Here is a 16686-nt window from a genome sequence, read left to right on the forward strand (position 1 = left end):
TAAAAATGAGATAAGGTTGTGAATTGGACATGTTAAAATAAAAACTCTTGGTACTTAAATGTCCCATTTTTCAAATTGCCCATAAAACATTCATATTAGTATAAACTCATGTTTCTGAAATTCTATCACATTGAAAGTTCTGCTAAACAAGCACCAGTTCAGGGCCAATGAACAAGCTTAGTGTCCAGATTGGCACCTCTCAGTATCCCTCTCACTTACTCCTCCAAGAAATATTTGGGACAGAAAATGTACAGATTGAGCTTGAATATATTTTCATACCTGAGCTTGCTATAATTAAGGATGGGTCAAAGGGATTAAAAAACCAATTAGAAGAGGTCCCCACTGGCTAAATAAAAGAAAAAAAATCTGAGCAGCAATAAACACATTAACAATAATTATCAAAATCTGTTTAAATCTCTGAATTTTAAATATTTTTATATGTTTTTATTTATTTTATTAGAGAGAAGAAGAGAGAGGGAGAGGGAGATAGAAACATCTATGAGAGAGATGTTTAGCTGCCTCCTGCATGCCCCCTACTGGGGATAGAGCCTGAAACCTGAGCATGTGCCCTGAAGAGAATCGGGAATTGAAACAGGTTCCTCTTGGCTCATGGGTTCACACTCAACCACTAAGCTACACTGGCCAAGCTTGAATTTAATTACTATAAACATTTCACAACTGTTATTACTTTAATTCTCTCATTAGTATTTTGAGATCAGCAAAGCAGGTAATGTCATTGTGTCAGTCAGGGTTCCTGCAGGAAACAGGCAGTGTGTTTGAAATGGAGACATTTGAGAGGGTTTATTCACAGCAAGACTATTTCCAAAAAAAAAAAACAAACCAAACACACACACAAAAAAAAACCATGGGTACAGGCAAATCATAATGAATGGCGCTTGTCTGAAGAGTCAGATGCTGTGAGCAGAGTGGTGACCTTTAGTCAGAGGGAAGTAACCTTGCAAAGAGGAAACCAGGTGAAATTGATTTTGACCTCATTTCCTTTCTCCTTTCAGTCTTTCCTGCCAAGGTCATCATTTGCCTGCCCCAAACCAAGTCAGAAAGCACAGGATCTTTTCTGTGACCTAGAGAGGTTAGCTTCCCAGACTGAAAATAGGCTGAGAAAAAGATGAGAGTGGCTCTGAAGAGCTGATAGAAGATACCCAGCACAAATAGACACATTCTATAGATTCAGGTCAATAAACACTTTGATCTATAGTTATTATAACCACCAAATTGAGAGAGAAGGAGGACTTCATAGGATATAATCAGAAAATAATTTTATCCCCAACCACATGAATTCAACCCCTTTCAATAGAAGTTGTTGTTTTCTATTTTTTGAATCCAAACAAAGGCAAGTACTATATAGCTCTACTGGTCACACTGAAATAATAAATAACCCTTTGGTCACTTTTATTAGAAAAGCAATCATATTTAAGTAATTAAAATAATTATTCTTATGGCTTAGCCCAAACCACAAATATGAAAGTTTCTCCTTTTCAAGCTAGAGAGTTGCTGTGGGAAGAGGTTGCAGTCAGTTTATCCTCATCTCTTCCCCTAGCACAGTGAGCTAGCTGCTTCTCTCCCCTCCAATGTTGGGGATTGGCAGCAGAGAGGTAAAGAAAAGTCTTAGTTAACTGATACTACCATGACCTGGCTTTAGTGCTCTCTGGCTTCAGTAAATGCTCGATGTTGACTTCTTACCAAGGGATGTTTTTGTAGGACCATTGCATAACTTTATTGGAAACATTGATATAAATTAAATATACTTGCCCCCAGCCATGCTTCTCTTTTAGCTGCTCAGTTTTGCTTCTCACCCTCATCCTGCATCTAACTTCTTCATTTGTCACCACCAGCATCCTGCTGAGATTGCTTCACATAACCCCTAGCAGAAAGCCCTTTGGGCAAGGTTCATTTTATAATTAACCTAAACCAACTCTACCCACATGCTCGCCTTGCATCTGTTCCACAGAAAACCCACACCCTAGACTCTGGTCACTGAAAGTGAAGCTGTTTTTTATGTAACCATCTCTTCACTCTGGCAGACAGCCAATTCTCACAGCTTCTTGCCTTTTCCATGTCATAGACTCTGTTCTATCAGGTCTACATTGCTTCAACAGGTATATGTCAAGCTCTTTGAATGGTTTCCTTGAAACCATTCCTCTATATGAAAGAGGAGGGAAAATGCTGCTGTTCTCCAATAACTTGGTCCAGAGAAATTTTCTTTCTTCACCCATTTAACATCAATTCTTTTATTGGATTAAAGTTGGAAAAACCAGTTTGTAGCAACCTCCTGTTCAAATATTGCATAAGTCTAGAACTTTACTTTGGAATGCAAGAGGCAATGGCAATACCATTTTTTTTTTCTTCTTCTTTCTCTTCAGCTTTTTTTGGCTACAGCCAAAATTGAGTTACCAAAACTGAGGTAGAAAGAATCTGACATTAACATTCTGGTACAGTTTTTATTTAATTCATTCAGTACCCTAAGAAGATCTTATCTCATTTTATTGGCATATTTTTAGGGAGATAATATTATTTCCCTCCCTAGAATATCAGGCTGCTTAACTCTTAAGTCCAATGACTTACACTTAAATAAGCTGCTCTGATAAAGAAAGTAAAGTTCTATGTGAAGAAGACCCTTGTCCAAATCCAGGAACAGTGAGGTTCATTGCAATGTATGCATTGAATAAAAAGCTTTGCGAAAATATATGGGTTTCAATTCTAAGCCAGACATGAAGTTCAGACTAAAGTTGAGAATAGCAGTTCTAACGTCATTTTGTCAATTTATGATTGCCTTTCTTGATGACAGCCCCAAAGATTAAAGTTAAAAGTCCTAACATATCATTTTTCTTTCTGACTCATTGTAAAGCAATGCTGCAGGCCAAGGCCAGCGTAGGTATCTCATGATTTTTGATATTTCTTTCCAAGTCTTATTTGATAATCCCCAAAGAGATTAGTTCAAAAAGGGCCCCATTTCAGAGTGATGAACACAGCAAAAGAATTTAGAGTGTGGTGCCCTATTTCCATGCTTCCTTCCTCCTAGCTGAAAAGCCTGGCAGTACCACAGGAAATTCACTTGGGGAAAATGAGCTTAGGCCATTTTTTTCACAATAGCAGCTCTTGCTTGCCTCTCTGCATCTCAGTGCAACAACAGAATGAGAAAGTCCCATTATCTTTTCTCCCTACCCTGACTCATATATAAAGGTTTAAAACTTTCCCCCAAAAGGATAATCATTATTTCCATATATAGACTATTGAAGTGTGCATTACCCTCTTTCTTTCTCAAAAAAAAAAAAAAAAAAAAAAATTCCAGAAGGCATTTTTGTGTAAATCCATTTGCTAGAAAGAAGTTTCATTAGGCCCTCAAAGAGATTTATGAGACAGCCAAATGAAGATTTCCTCTCCTTTCTACTACAGCCCTACAGCAGTTTTCAAATTAACCATGCCTGTGTTATTTTACATGAAACCATTTAAATCTCATTATTTGATTCCAGTGCTTATGGTTTGTTCCTGAATGCCTGTTCATATGGCCCACTCCTTGGAGTAATACTTTAGAAGCTGATGTCATGCCTAATCTTCACTATCATCATACATTTAATAGAATCTTTTTAAAATTGAATTACCACTTTTGAGATAGAATTCCCAAAGTCATAAGTCAACTTTCTCCTTATGAAGTAGCACTTTCTTTCATCATTCTAAATGTATCCCACTTATTAAATCTTATATTTCCTAGCCTCATATTTTCCATGTAGAGGAACTCCAGGTAGGGAAAGACTGAAGTTCCTCTTATTCACACCTTCCCAGAGGAGAATTATTCATTTATATGATAGGTCAGTGTAGGAGGAGGAGTTGAGCATGTCCAGCTCATCCGCTTTCTTCCCATTTTTATTGGATAACTATGAATACTTGTGTAAATCTGTCTAATCCGGGGAGGAAATGTGAGGAAGTCTTTGTAAATGCAGATCAAAATGACAATCTGATTTCTATGCATTGATCATTCATATCTTATTTCTCTGTTGTTTCTCAATGTGGACTTGGGGTCAAAAGACAATATATATTGGCCCCTAAAAAAAAAATCATCACTCAGATGTAATGTGGTTCCAGCATTCTGGAATTAGAATTTAAGCATGACTCTGTGGACTTTGTCATTCTTTCCATGGTCTCGCTGAGTCCTTCTTTTCAGTCCGGCCATCCATCAGTCCTCCTAAGCTCATATATTCTGTCTTCGTATAGTCATTTATTTTATTTTGTTAATTTTTATTGATTTCAGAGAGGAAGGGAGAGGGAGAGAGATGTAGAAACATCAATGATGAGTGAGAATCACAGATTGGCTACCTCCTGCATGCCTTCTACTGGGGTTGGAGCCGGAAACCTGGACATGTGCCCTTGACTGGAATCGAACCAGGGACTCTTCAATACACAAGCTGACGCTCTATGCACTAAGCCAAACTGGCTAGGGCCTATAGTCATTTCTTAATTCCATAATTTAATTTTTAAATTATGATAATCAAGATTGCAGGATTCAGGGGTCACTATTTGTTTTATTGTTTCCACATGCTCTGTAAGATTTTCCTGGAACCCCCAAATTGAGTGCAATCTCTTCTGTGGAATCGCAGAGCATTTCAAATCTCACTGTATTCAATATCTATTGCTATGCAAACAAGTTGCCCAGAACTTAGCAAGGTAAGACAATGATAAACATTTATGTCCTCACACAGTTTGTGTGCATGAGGAATCCATAAAAAATCTTGCCAGGTGCTTCTCACTCAGGGTCTCCCCCAAGGTTGCAGTGAAAAAGTTAGCCAAGGCTAGAGTCATCTGCAGGCTGTTCTGGGCTGAGGACATCCATTTGAAAAATGGCTCACTTGCAAGGCTGAGACAGGAAGTCTCAGTTCCTCACTAGCTATTGGCAGGAGGCCTTAGTTCACTGCCCCATAAACCACTCTGTAAGACTGTGAAAGTGTTTTTAGGAAATGGCAGCTGATTTCCCCTAGAGTAAGTGATCCCACAAAGCAAGGTAGAAGCTGCAGTATTTTTATTGCTTAGGCTGGGAAGTCACACATCGTCATTTCCACAATTTACTGTGGGTTACAGAGATCAGCCCTGGTTAATGTGAAAGGAGACTGCATTATGATAGAATTTGTGGAGCTTGACCACTATATTCATCTAAGTTTTATAGAATAATAATTTAATTTCATATTTTACTAATCTAAATCACTAAACTATTTAAAAGAACATCTTTCATTATTATTACCACTAGAGGCCCGGTGCACGAAATTCGTGCACGGAGGGGGGTTGTCCCTCAGCCCAGCCTGTACCCTCTCCAATATGGGACCCCTTGAGGGATGTCCGTCTGCCCGTTTAGGCCCGATCCCGGTGGGATCGAGCCTAAATGGGCAGTCAGACATCCCTCTCACAATCCAGGACTGCTGGCTCCCAACTGCTCGCCTGCCTGCCTTCCTGATTGCCCCTAACTGCTTCTGCCTGCCAGCCTGATCACCCCCTAAACCACTCTGCTGCCAGCCTGTTTGCCCCCAACTTCCCTCCTCTGCCGGCCTGGTCACCTCTAACTGCCCTCTCCTGCAGGGTTGATCACCTCCAACTGCCCTCCCTTGCAGGCTTGGTCCCTCTCAACTGCCCTCCCTTGCAGGCCGGGTGCCTCCCAACTGCCCTCTCCTGCTGGTCATCTTGTGGTGGCCATCTTGTGTCCACATGGGGGCAGGATCTTTGACCACATGGGGGCAGCTATATTGTGTGTTGCAGTGATGATCAATCTGCATATTACTCTTTTATTAGATAGGATAGAGGCCTGGTACAGGGGTTGGGGCCAGCTGGTTTGCCCTGAAGGGCGTCCCGGATCAGGTGGGGTTTCCCTTGGGGTGTGGGGTGGCCTGAGCAAGGGGCCTGTGGTGGTTTGCAGGCCGGCCACGCCCCCTGGCGACCCAAGCGGAGGCCCTGGTATCTGGAATTTATTTTCCTTCTACAGTTGAAACTTTGTAGCCTGGAGCGGAGCCAAGTCTGGGCCTCCCTGGAAGGCCAGCCAGCAGCCATTTGTGTTGGGGTTATAATTGAAACTTTGTTGCCTTAAGTGGGTGGGCCTGGCCAGGGTATGCGAAAAGTTTTGCTTCCCCTGTTGCCAGCGGCAACCCAGGCCTGCTCTCTCAAGCTCCATTCTGCCGCCATTTGTTTGAATTTGTTTACCTTCTATAATTGAAACTTTGTAGCTTGAGTGGAGGCTTAGGCCTGGCAAGGGCATGTGGAAAGCTTGGCTTCCTCTGTTACCTAGGAAACCTTGCTCTCTGTGGCTATAGCCATCTTGGTTTGGGTTAATTTGCATGCTTGCTCTGATTGGATGGTGGGCGTGGCTTGTGGGCATGGCTTGTGGGTGTGTCGGAGGTATGGTCAATTTGCATATTTGTCTATTATTAGAGAGGATATCCTCCCCTTTTGCATATTACTCAGTGTTGGTGAAACTGCATGCCTTTCTTGAAAGGAGCTAAGAAGCATTTTATTGCCCCTTTAAGATGCAGCAACAAAACAGACTATTTTTTTTAGGGAATACTCTCCACACCCTAATTTCTACCTTTCTTTCTTGGAACTCAAAAGCAAGATGAATAAAAGTTATGATGTTTCTATTAATAAGGGAGAAAAAGTATTTAACTTCAAATGAAACACCTATTAAAATTAATAAAGTGCCTAACCACAAATAAGCCTTAACATATTTAAAGGCTTGGCTATTATATAGAACATGTTCTCAGACTATGATGTACTTAAATAATTAAAAGGATAATCAAAAAAGAAGGTACAATCTCAACTAATTTTTTGAAGATAGCATTATCTGGACAACAATTCAGTAATGTATCAAAAAGATGATACACTATTATGTTGGGTTTATCACAAAAATATAGTGTAAGAGTGACTTGCTTTAGAAAGTAAATTAATAGAGGTAACAAATTAAAGAAATAGAGCCATATCATCTGAATAAATGCAAGAAAAAACAGTAAGATTAAACATCTACTAATGATAAAAATCACCAGTAAACTAATAATAGAAGGGAACTCTTTTTAACCTAGTAAGGGGCCCTTATTTAAAAAACTTAAAATATATTATTAATTGATATCACAACACATCCAAAAAATATGGAAGGTCTTTATGGAGAAAATTATAAAAATAAATAAGAAGGCAAAGGTAACCTAAGTAAATGATCTTGGATAGTAAAGTTTAATATCATAAAGGTTTCAGTTCTCTCCAAATTGACTTATACCTTAGATTCAATACAATTGCAGGTAAAACCGCAAAAAGGATTTCCCATAAAATTTGACAAATTCAACCTAAAATTTATAAATAACTAGGTATAAATATAGGAAAAAAGGAACATGACCCCTATTTTATCCTATTAATAAAATATAATTTCAAAAGGATTAAGAAGGCAAATGTGAAAGGCAAACCTAAAAAAGACTTTAGAGTAACATAGAAGAACATTTTCACAACATTGAAGTAGAGATGATTTAATAAACAAAATGTAAAAATATTGATAGAGTTGGGAGGCTGGGAGGGGGGAAGTGAAGGGATTAAACAAAACAAACAAAAAGTATCTCATAGACACAAAAGTATGGTGATTACCAGAGGGAAAGGGGAGTGGTGGGAGGTAGTAAAGGGTATGGGGGGATATATGGGTGCTAGAAGGAGACTTGACTTGGAGTGGTGAACACACAATACAATATCTAGATGATGTATTACAGAATTGTACTGCTGAAACATATAATTGTATTAACAAATGTCAATGCAATAAATTCAATACAATTTTTAAAAATATAAAATAAAATAACAACATTAAACATTTTCATAAAAGATACAATTAAGACTAACCACAAATGGGGAAGGATATTTGCACAGTATATGAAACCCTCCTACAAATCAATATTTAAAAGATAAACAAACCAATAGAGAAACAGGCTACAGACAAACAGGCACTTCCAAAAGAGGGAATTCAAATGGGGAATACACAAATGAAGAGGTAAGCAACTTCATTAGTATTCAGGGAAGGCAAACTAAAACCACAAGGAGGTACACTTACAAAAGCATGAGACTGGCAAAATTAAAAGAATTGGCATAAACTTGAAATAATAAGAATGTTTGTATACTACTCTTGGACATGTAAATTGGCACAGCTTTGGAAAAAAGTTCTGGCACTATATAATAAAATTACATATAGACATAGCTAGCAATTCTACTAAAAAATTATACTATAAAGAAATCCTTAAGTCTGCACTACAGGTTGTATAGCAACATTTTCAGGTGAACAGTACATAACAATAAAAACAAAAAATACCTCAAAATTTCATCCACTGTAGAATGTATAAATAAGCTGTTATATATTCATACAATAAAATATTACACAATTAAAATAAAGCAACAGCAACTATGCATGTTAACGTAGACAAATCTCAAAACCTATATTATTTGCTGAAAAAAGTAGACTTCTAAATACATACCTTTTATTTTTTAAATATATTTTTATTGACTTCAAAGGGAGAAGAGGGAGAGATAGAAACATCAATGATGAGAGAGAATCATTGAGCAGCTGCCTCCTGTCTATCCCTTACAGGGGATCCCCTGGCATGTGCCCTGACTGGGAATTTAACCATGACCTCCTGGTCAATGCTCAACCACTGAGCAATGCTGGCAGGGCTAAATACATAACTTTTAAATCAAATTCTAGAACCATCTCTGCTAGAGAGTTTTGAAGAATATGTATGGATTATAAGGAAAATCAAGGGAATTACTAGACCAAAATTCAGTCTACAAATTACCTCTGGGTCTGAGCCATGAGAGGAAGGGAGCATTGGAGACTTCTAAAGTACTGGATGCATTCTGCTCCTTAATTTGGTACTACCAATAGGGATGTTCATTTTATTTTTCTTTAAACTGAATATTGATACATTTATAAACTCTTTTGTATGTGTGAAGTGATTCTCAATAAAAGGTTTAAGTGCAATTTTTCTAACTTGCTTTAGGATGTAAAACATTTTCAGAAATTGAATTATCAAAAAATATAAATGTCAAGAAAATCCTATTAGGAATAGAAAGTCTATATTTTAGTGTGAAGTTTATAGTTATATTTAAAATAAACAGTCCATTCTCTTTATACTTGTTTGATGTTATTTATCCTTAAACTACTTTCAGAATAGCTTAGAATGGAAAGGGTGGATTGGGTTAAATGTGCATATGTATATGCAGTGTCATACCATTATTTTGTCACAAGAGGGACTATATAGTCAGAAAGTAGTTTCCTCATTTGGTCTTAAGAATATTTCTCTATCTTAATGTTTATGTTCTAAACACTGTGTATTCTTGTCAGTGTATATGTTATAGACTGTAGTGATGCTATATATGCTATATATATTTCATATCAGCAAAAATGTTAAGATAAAATACTAGTTTACCATTTCAATTCTGAATGAGTAGGAGGCTGCAGATAAATTATTTATCTTACTGAACTATGATCATTTTATTTTTTGTGTATCTGCTTTATGGCAATAATTGCTTTCATTTTTCTATTAGTGCTGAACACTTTAAATACTGAATGGATTTTTCATATCTGTTTTATTTGCCTTTCTTATTTATGTTGAAGATAACTGTGGGCATTTGCAACCAATCCAAATTTGATAAAATGAATCAAAGTAATTATAGATCTATTGCTAAAACAAAAGCATTCATGACCTGGGTCTCTGTCCACTTGACCAGTGGTTTTCAAACTCTGCCCTCAGGATCCTTCAGTGTGCCTGGAAGTTTTTTCAGGGGCCACATATTTGGGGAATGTGGGTACTACTTCACTGAGACAATTCTTCACTTAACTTTTTAGATATTGCTGTTTTTTATAAAGCTTTTATTCATAGAAATAGTAAGCTACCAATAGTTCAAAAACCACTAGACTAGATTGACAGGAAAAAATAGTAAAATCAGTTAAAATGTTTCCAGATGTGTTACTTCTTTAGCATCTCTCAAGTAAAATGTTGAGCTCTCATAGCTAATATATGTCTTCTTCACCACAGTATCTGCAGTGCAGAAGACAAATTACACATGGTTATGCTTAAAACAATTAAAATAACAAACAAACGTGCTAAATGAATAAACAGCTCCAGAAGACAGGTAGAGCAAGTATTATCTGAATTTAACAAAAAGAAAAGAGAAGCTCAGAATGATAAAAGACTTATAAACATGTACTCTGTCAGTAAGTAGAAGAGTCATACAGAATCCAAGTCTACCATCTCCTGTCTCCTAATACTTTTTGGACCAAATATGGGAAAAGACGGAAAGGGAAGAATGGAACAAAGAGAGAAGGAAGGGAAAAGAGAGTTTATTTTGCTTTCCACCATACCACAACTACCTCTCATTTACTTGAGTAGGAAAAGATCAACTGTAGTAAAGAAAAATAATGCTATTTTCATTTATTATACCTTCATGTTTGAAAACAACAACAACAACACACTGGTAGTATGGACGAATACATGTTGTTTGAATTTACAATGGTGCATGAGACCATGACATTTCTCTTAAAGTAAAAAGATTGTTTTTCGTGGCACCACTCATGTTACAGGAACCCACCTCCGAAGGTTCCTGTAACAGGAGTGAAGCACTACCCTTTTTTCCAGGTGTCATTGCCTTCCTCTCTTGTCCATCCCTTAACCATCTGGAAGGGGTTGGTTTCCCACTTCCTCTTTCTGCTTGTCTGGGACTTCCCCTGAGCACTCTCCTCCAGCCTGGGGTGGCTTCCATCTTACCCTCTCCAGAAGTTATAATGGTGGTAGTTAGTGCAGAAATTTAATGGTTAAAAGCATCAAATCACGTCAGTTTATTTTTATTTTTTTACATATTAGCCACATTGCACTTAGCCATCAACCCTAAATCATACGGACATATAGATTCATTTTTTATTGCTATGGCAATAAATTACCACAAAACTCTGGATTTAAAACAGCAGAAATGTATTATCTCCCAAATGTGTAGGTCAGAAGTCCAATGTATCCTCACCAGTCACTGTGTATGATTCTAAAAAACTTTTTTTCAGTCTTCTTTTCAATTAGGTACAGCCACGTGATTGATTGCCTGCCAATGGGTGGCCCCTAAAATTCCTCCTTCATGCAGTTCTTTGCTCTCCCTTTTGCCTGGTCTGCCAGCAGGGTACAGAAGGAGTCCAGAGGTCCTGTGCTCCTTTTTCGAGGCCGAGGGGGGCTTAATTCCCTGCTCACTCAGTCATTGGCAGAATTCAAGTTCTTTTGGTTATAGGACTGAGGTCCCTACTTTCTTTTAAGAACTTTTAGAGGCCACAGTAATCCTTGATTCCTGATTCTTTCCTCCTTCTTCCAGGGCAGCAATGGTGAATTAAGTCCTCAGATTGCACTCTCTGACCCACCCACTTCAGTCATTTTCCACTTCTAAGGACTCCTGTGATTAGATTGAGCCCACCTAGATCATCCAGGATAATCTTTTTATCTCAAGATCTTTATTAATTCTACCTGCAATGTCCCTTTAGCTATGTAAAGAGATTATTTAAAGATTCTGTGGATTACAACATGGACGTCCCTTAGGGGAGGGCATTATTCTGACTACCACAAGGAAATGATTAAGTTAAGAGTCTGTAAATTTACTTATGTGAGTAAAAATAAGGAAAAAGTCAGGGTGGGGCAAAAGTAGGTTTACAGTTGCTTATATGAAAAGTAATACAATAAAAATAAATAATAATACAAGAATAAACTCTGTTTCAAGTCATTATTTATAATGACATCAGAAGACCTAAAGCACACTGGTATGCACATCTTCTTATAACTCTTGACCACTAATTTTATGCTGTTACAGATCATGTTTTCCATTAAATTATCAAGTTGAAAAATACATAGTTAATTTAATGTCAAGAAATCAAGAAGTGCAATAAATAGGCACCACTTAAGAGGGTGTGTCTTTTGGAACTCTGAAGAATGGAGGCAGAGGTATGGATAGGTTAAGGATAAGCACTATTCCCCCCGCCCCCCCTGGATTTATTGTCCACTGATCAAACTAGTCTCTAAAAGACCATTGTGTAAGTTCATACTTACAATGTTATCTGCATTAACTAGCAAAACTAAAGGCCAACCTAAAAAGGAAGATGAATGTGAATCAACAGAAAAGGCTGAATTAAGTAAAATAATAATAATAATAAATGAATGAATAACAAACAAATTGGTTTGCTGATAAGACCTAGCTTTTCATCTGCTGTTTGACTTTGGGTAACTTACTTAGTTTCACTAAGCCTCAGTTTCTTCAGATGTAAAAAGGAGGTAATAACACCTACTTCCACAGATGTCGAAAGGATAAGAGATGGTGTCTGGCACAGAATGAGTGCTGACGATTGATAACTATCATAGTTATTCCAACTCTCAAAGAAAGCCCCACGATCTGCAGGAACTAAAAGAACAAAAGTAACAATTGACCACTTGGACTTTAGCTTAAAAATGTTCTCCTTGGTTGGTTTCAGGAAAGTAGTAGATCATCCAAAAAGGCGATTCGGCATCCCCATGGATCGGATTGGTGGAAATCGGCTTTCAAATTCCAGAGGCTAACTGATTCCAATTGTGAGTACAATTTAAATATGTAACAATACATGCAAACTTTTGATTTATATTTCACAATAGGCTAATTGATCTATCTAGTTTATAAATTCCTCTTTTGATTTCCTAGTTTGTAAATTCATTTTCAAACATTTCTGTACTCAATTAGCATATTGATGCTAAATAAATTTAAGTGACATTAAAGAATCCAAAGAATATCCTACTTCACCCTAAAAATGATTTAGGTATTATCACAGACTCCTGTATACTTATTGAATATTAATATACAAGCAAAGGTTAAAATTCTAATTAGAATAATAAATTATCTTCAAAAATAGACATAATGTAGCTGTCCCTCTATTATGAAAAAGATACTTTCCAGTGACATACACCATTTTATTGCAAATAACAATACCAGAATTATGATCACATGGAACATAGGAGAGAGAATGGTATAGCAGAAAGAGTATTAGCCATGGAATCAGAACATGTAATCCAAATTCTGCTTCTATCACTCATTATCTTGTTTCCATCAAGATACTTTATTTCTCTACTAGAGGCCTGGTGCACAAAAGTCATGCATGGGTAGGGTCCCTAGGACTGGCCGGCAATTAGGACTGATCGGGGCCTTCAGGACACTGGCCGGGGCCTTCCTTCATTCCACGCCGCCCCCTGGTGGTCAACGCATGTCGTAGTGAGTGATTGGTCTCCCAATCGAACTCCTGCAGGGACAATTTGCATATTAGGCTTTTATATAGAGAGAGATAGCTTATATATTTAGATAATAACACAGTGGTATTGTGAAGATTAAATTAGATGCTAGAAGGTATTGGACCAACAATACATGTACATGATAATAACTTTTAATACAGTTCTGAACATTTACTCTGTGCTAGGCCCTATACTTAGTATAAAATATGCATGGCTTCATTTAATCATCCTGTTCCATAAAGTAGGTACTATTACTACCTCCACTATTTATAAATACAGGAGGACTTACTGAATGCTGCCAAGAACACTGCTTTCAGAAAGCACCATCATTACATCTCACATGAACTTTGTATCTAGCAATATACCAAGTATGGTCACTCTTCAGGGTTGTTGAAAATCACCACATTACATTTGAGTAGGAGCTAATTGCTATTAAAAATCAAGTAACTCCTTGAAATCAGAATCACAATCCTCCAATTTCTTGATGTATTGAGAATGTTATTACACTGTGATTAAAATAATTACATTTGATTGGTTTAAATATGTATTCTATTACCTTAGCCAACCTTGATTATCATCCATTTTAGTATTTCTAAATTCAACCAAAACAGGTTATGATAATAAAAAATTATAAGACTCTGACTTTTAATATAAATTTTCATATGAAGTTTTAGACCATAAGAACATCAGATAGCTACTAAATTATGAGAAGGGACTTGAATTAATATGTTTTTTACAGAATCACTGTGAGATAAACTTCAAATTAGTATATTGCATCCTTCACTTAACAGACTGTTGAATGTTATGACAACCACATTTTTATTAAAATCTTGAGATGGTAATATCATAAAAATTAAGTTTAGTAAAGAATTGAATATCATACATTCTATCTTTCCCTTTTATCAACCATTGTGGGTTTACCTGCTCAACAATTATGTTTCTACTAGAGGCCTGGTGCACGAATTCGTGCACAGATGGGGTCCCTCGGCCTGGTCAGCCGGGGGGATGGACCAGGGGAGGTTGGCTGTGGGAGCTCACTGACCACTAGGGGGCAGCTCCTGCATTGAATGTCTGCCCCCTGGTGGTCAATGCGTGTAATAGCAACTGGTCGGTCACCCAATTGGCTGGTCATCCAATTGGCTGGTCATCCAGTCGTAATGGTCTCTTAGATTTTTATATATATAGATTCTTTATTTCCTACCATTATCACCAAGATTTCTCAGATATATTGTGACTTCCTCATGTGAAGTTTCATCTTTTATAGTGCATGAAAATGAAAGACATAAAATATATATTTCTAATTTCCATTCAACTTTAAGATTATTTTTTGGTATATTATTTTCTTTTGTCACAGTGTTCTTTTGGATTATATAGAAAATGTAATGCATGTATCTTTTAATAGATAACTTGAGTCATTACAATAATCTGTAATGACTTAGTCATGAATTTAAGTCGATAGAAATTCAAGAACATAAAGTCTGGTTTAGTCCTTTTTTTAAAAAAAAACCAAAACAAATAAGAACACAGAGACTATGAGAGGAAATTGATTTGCCCCAAATTTTACAGACCCTCAGATACAGCAAGATCCAGAACTAGGTCACTGGCCTTCTAGGCCAATATTCTCTTTATGATCTATATTGTCTTGTGGATGCTAAATTATCATTGCTATGCTAACACCACTGATTATACAATTCTAAAACAAACACAGTATCTCAGACTTTGTAAAAATCTTGGCTTCACTTTTGTGGGAGAAGATGTATACCCTTTTACAGCAGGTTTATTTTGTGGGTTTTTACCTTCTGCGTTTCACTATAAGTCTTCACACTAAAAGTGAAACTAGTGCTAATCATGAAAGTTTTGCTTGGTTTAAGGTCAAGTCTAGAAACATCTCATGTGTGTTATCTAGTTTTCAGGAAAAAATGGCTAATCTCTTCCCTGATATGTGTTAGGCAAAGAAAATAACCTGATATTTACTCAATATTCTCCTCAAATCATTAATGTATTGGCCCAAAGGTTTGAAATTTTAATAGATCCCAGCTCTAAGCAACTCAAATTCAGAGAAGTATTTTGTCTAGGTTTCATAAATTCTGTAGATGCAAGTAGCAAGTTCTGAGTCTCTGCCATTGAAATCAGGACTCCTACTTGATGAAATCTGGTAGAAATATGACCATTAGTTGTGCTCCCCTGTGCCGTCACATGCTTTAAGACTTTAAATAATGTGAGGCAAATGTTGCTGTATTATACTGGAAATTTTTATTTTAGAACAATATTAACATGCCATCATTCAAATTAATATAACTCAAATAACAAAAATATCATGTTAAATGCCATTATATGGTTGGTTCCTTTAAATAGAACAAAATGTACAACAAATATTAATGTGTTATCATAACAATAAACAGAAGATAGTAGTCAGATTTTCTTATCTTTCTTTTGTTTATCACAGCAACATCCTTTGAACCAAGATTGAAATCTCAAAAGAAATAGATTATAGCAGGTACCCAAACAAAGGAAGCATGGCTTGAGCACAAGTACCTCATTTATACATTAAAAATGCTCTTTGTAATGCATTTAATCAGAAATTACCATTTTGCATGTTGTTTTTGCAATAAAAATATGCCATATAAATAAAAGCCATAATGAAACACCAAGTAATTAGAGTTTTGGCTCTTCTCAGCTGCAGTTGGTGGATTTCCCCTTATCTTCAGAGTTCTCCATAGCTTTAACCATTTCAACTTTCATTTTTGCAGATGTGACTTCCTTGGGTGAAATGTCACAGAAACATGGAAGATGCTTCAGATGTTCTTCACACTCCTTAATGATTAAACTTTGAAGGAACTGACCTTCTGCAATTATTTCCAAAGCTTGAACTTAGGTCCATCACATCCCAGTGTTGTTACAGCCTCAAGTAAATTATGCAGATCATTTCAATGCATGGATATTTTTAAATTTACATTTTAGTTGTTCAGGAATGGTTACTTGGCCCCAAACTTTATTTTTCTAAGAAACAGTCAAACAACACGATATAGTGTAATGCTTTCTATATGCATTTACCTTTTACATTTATGCAGTTGAAGCATAACTGAAGACTAATTTGTTTCTGTAAAATTTAGGTGCAATCTGTCAATATTGGGGAACAAAAAAAAGACAATGCTGTGTGTTTTCTCTTTAATGCTTTCACTTTTTCTTATCCTTTGTCTATGGACTTCTTGGGTAATAATTACAAAATTAGACTTCTCATATTATATTCAAATTTCAGTCATTTTCAATCAAATAAAACTCAGTCTCAGTTCTAGAAATAAGCAAAAGAAATTCTCTGAGCAAAGAAAAAACAGCAATAATGAAGCCCATAAATTTTAGTCTTCCAGAGAACTGAGAAAATACCTGCAGG

General features: G+C 36.6%; 1 protein-coding gene across 1 annotated transcript in view; it reads left to right on the top strand.

Moving 5' to 3' along the window:
• The window catches only part of OSTN (osteocrin), a 43913-nt gene extending 27687 nt beyond the window's left edge, over positions 1-16226 (top strand). Inside the window, exons 4-5 of the mRNA XM_054711580.1 lie at positions 12512-12608; positions 16046-16226. Of these exons, the coding sequence (XP_054567555.1) occupies positions 12512-12596 (85 nt within the window). The 3' untranslated portion in view covers positions 12597-12608; positions 16046-16226. The remainder of the gene's footprint in view (positions 1-12511; positions 12609-16045) is intronic.
• Positions 16227-16686: the final 460 nt, after the last annotated feature.

This window comes from Eptesicus fuscus, chromosome 3 (genome assembly GCF_027574615.1).
Source record: "Eptesicus fuscus isolate TK198812 chromosome 3, DD_ASM_mEF_20220401, whole genome shotgun sequence".
Taxonomy (NCBI): Eukaryota; Metazoa; Chordata; class Mammalia; order Chiroptera; family Vespertilionidae; genus Eptesicus; species Eptesicus fuscus.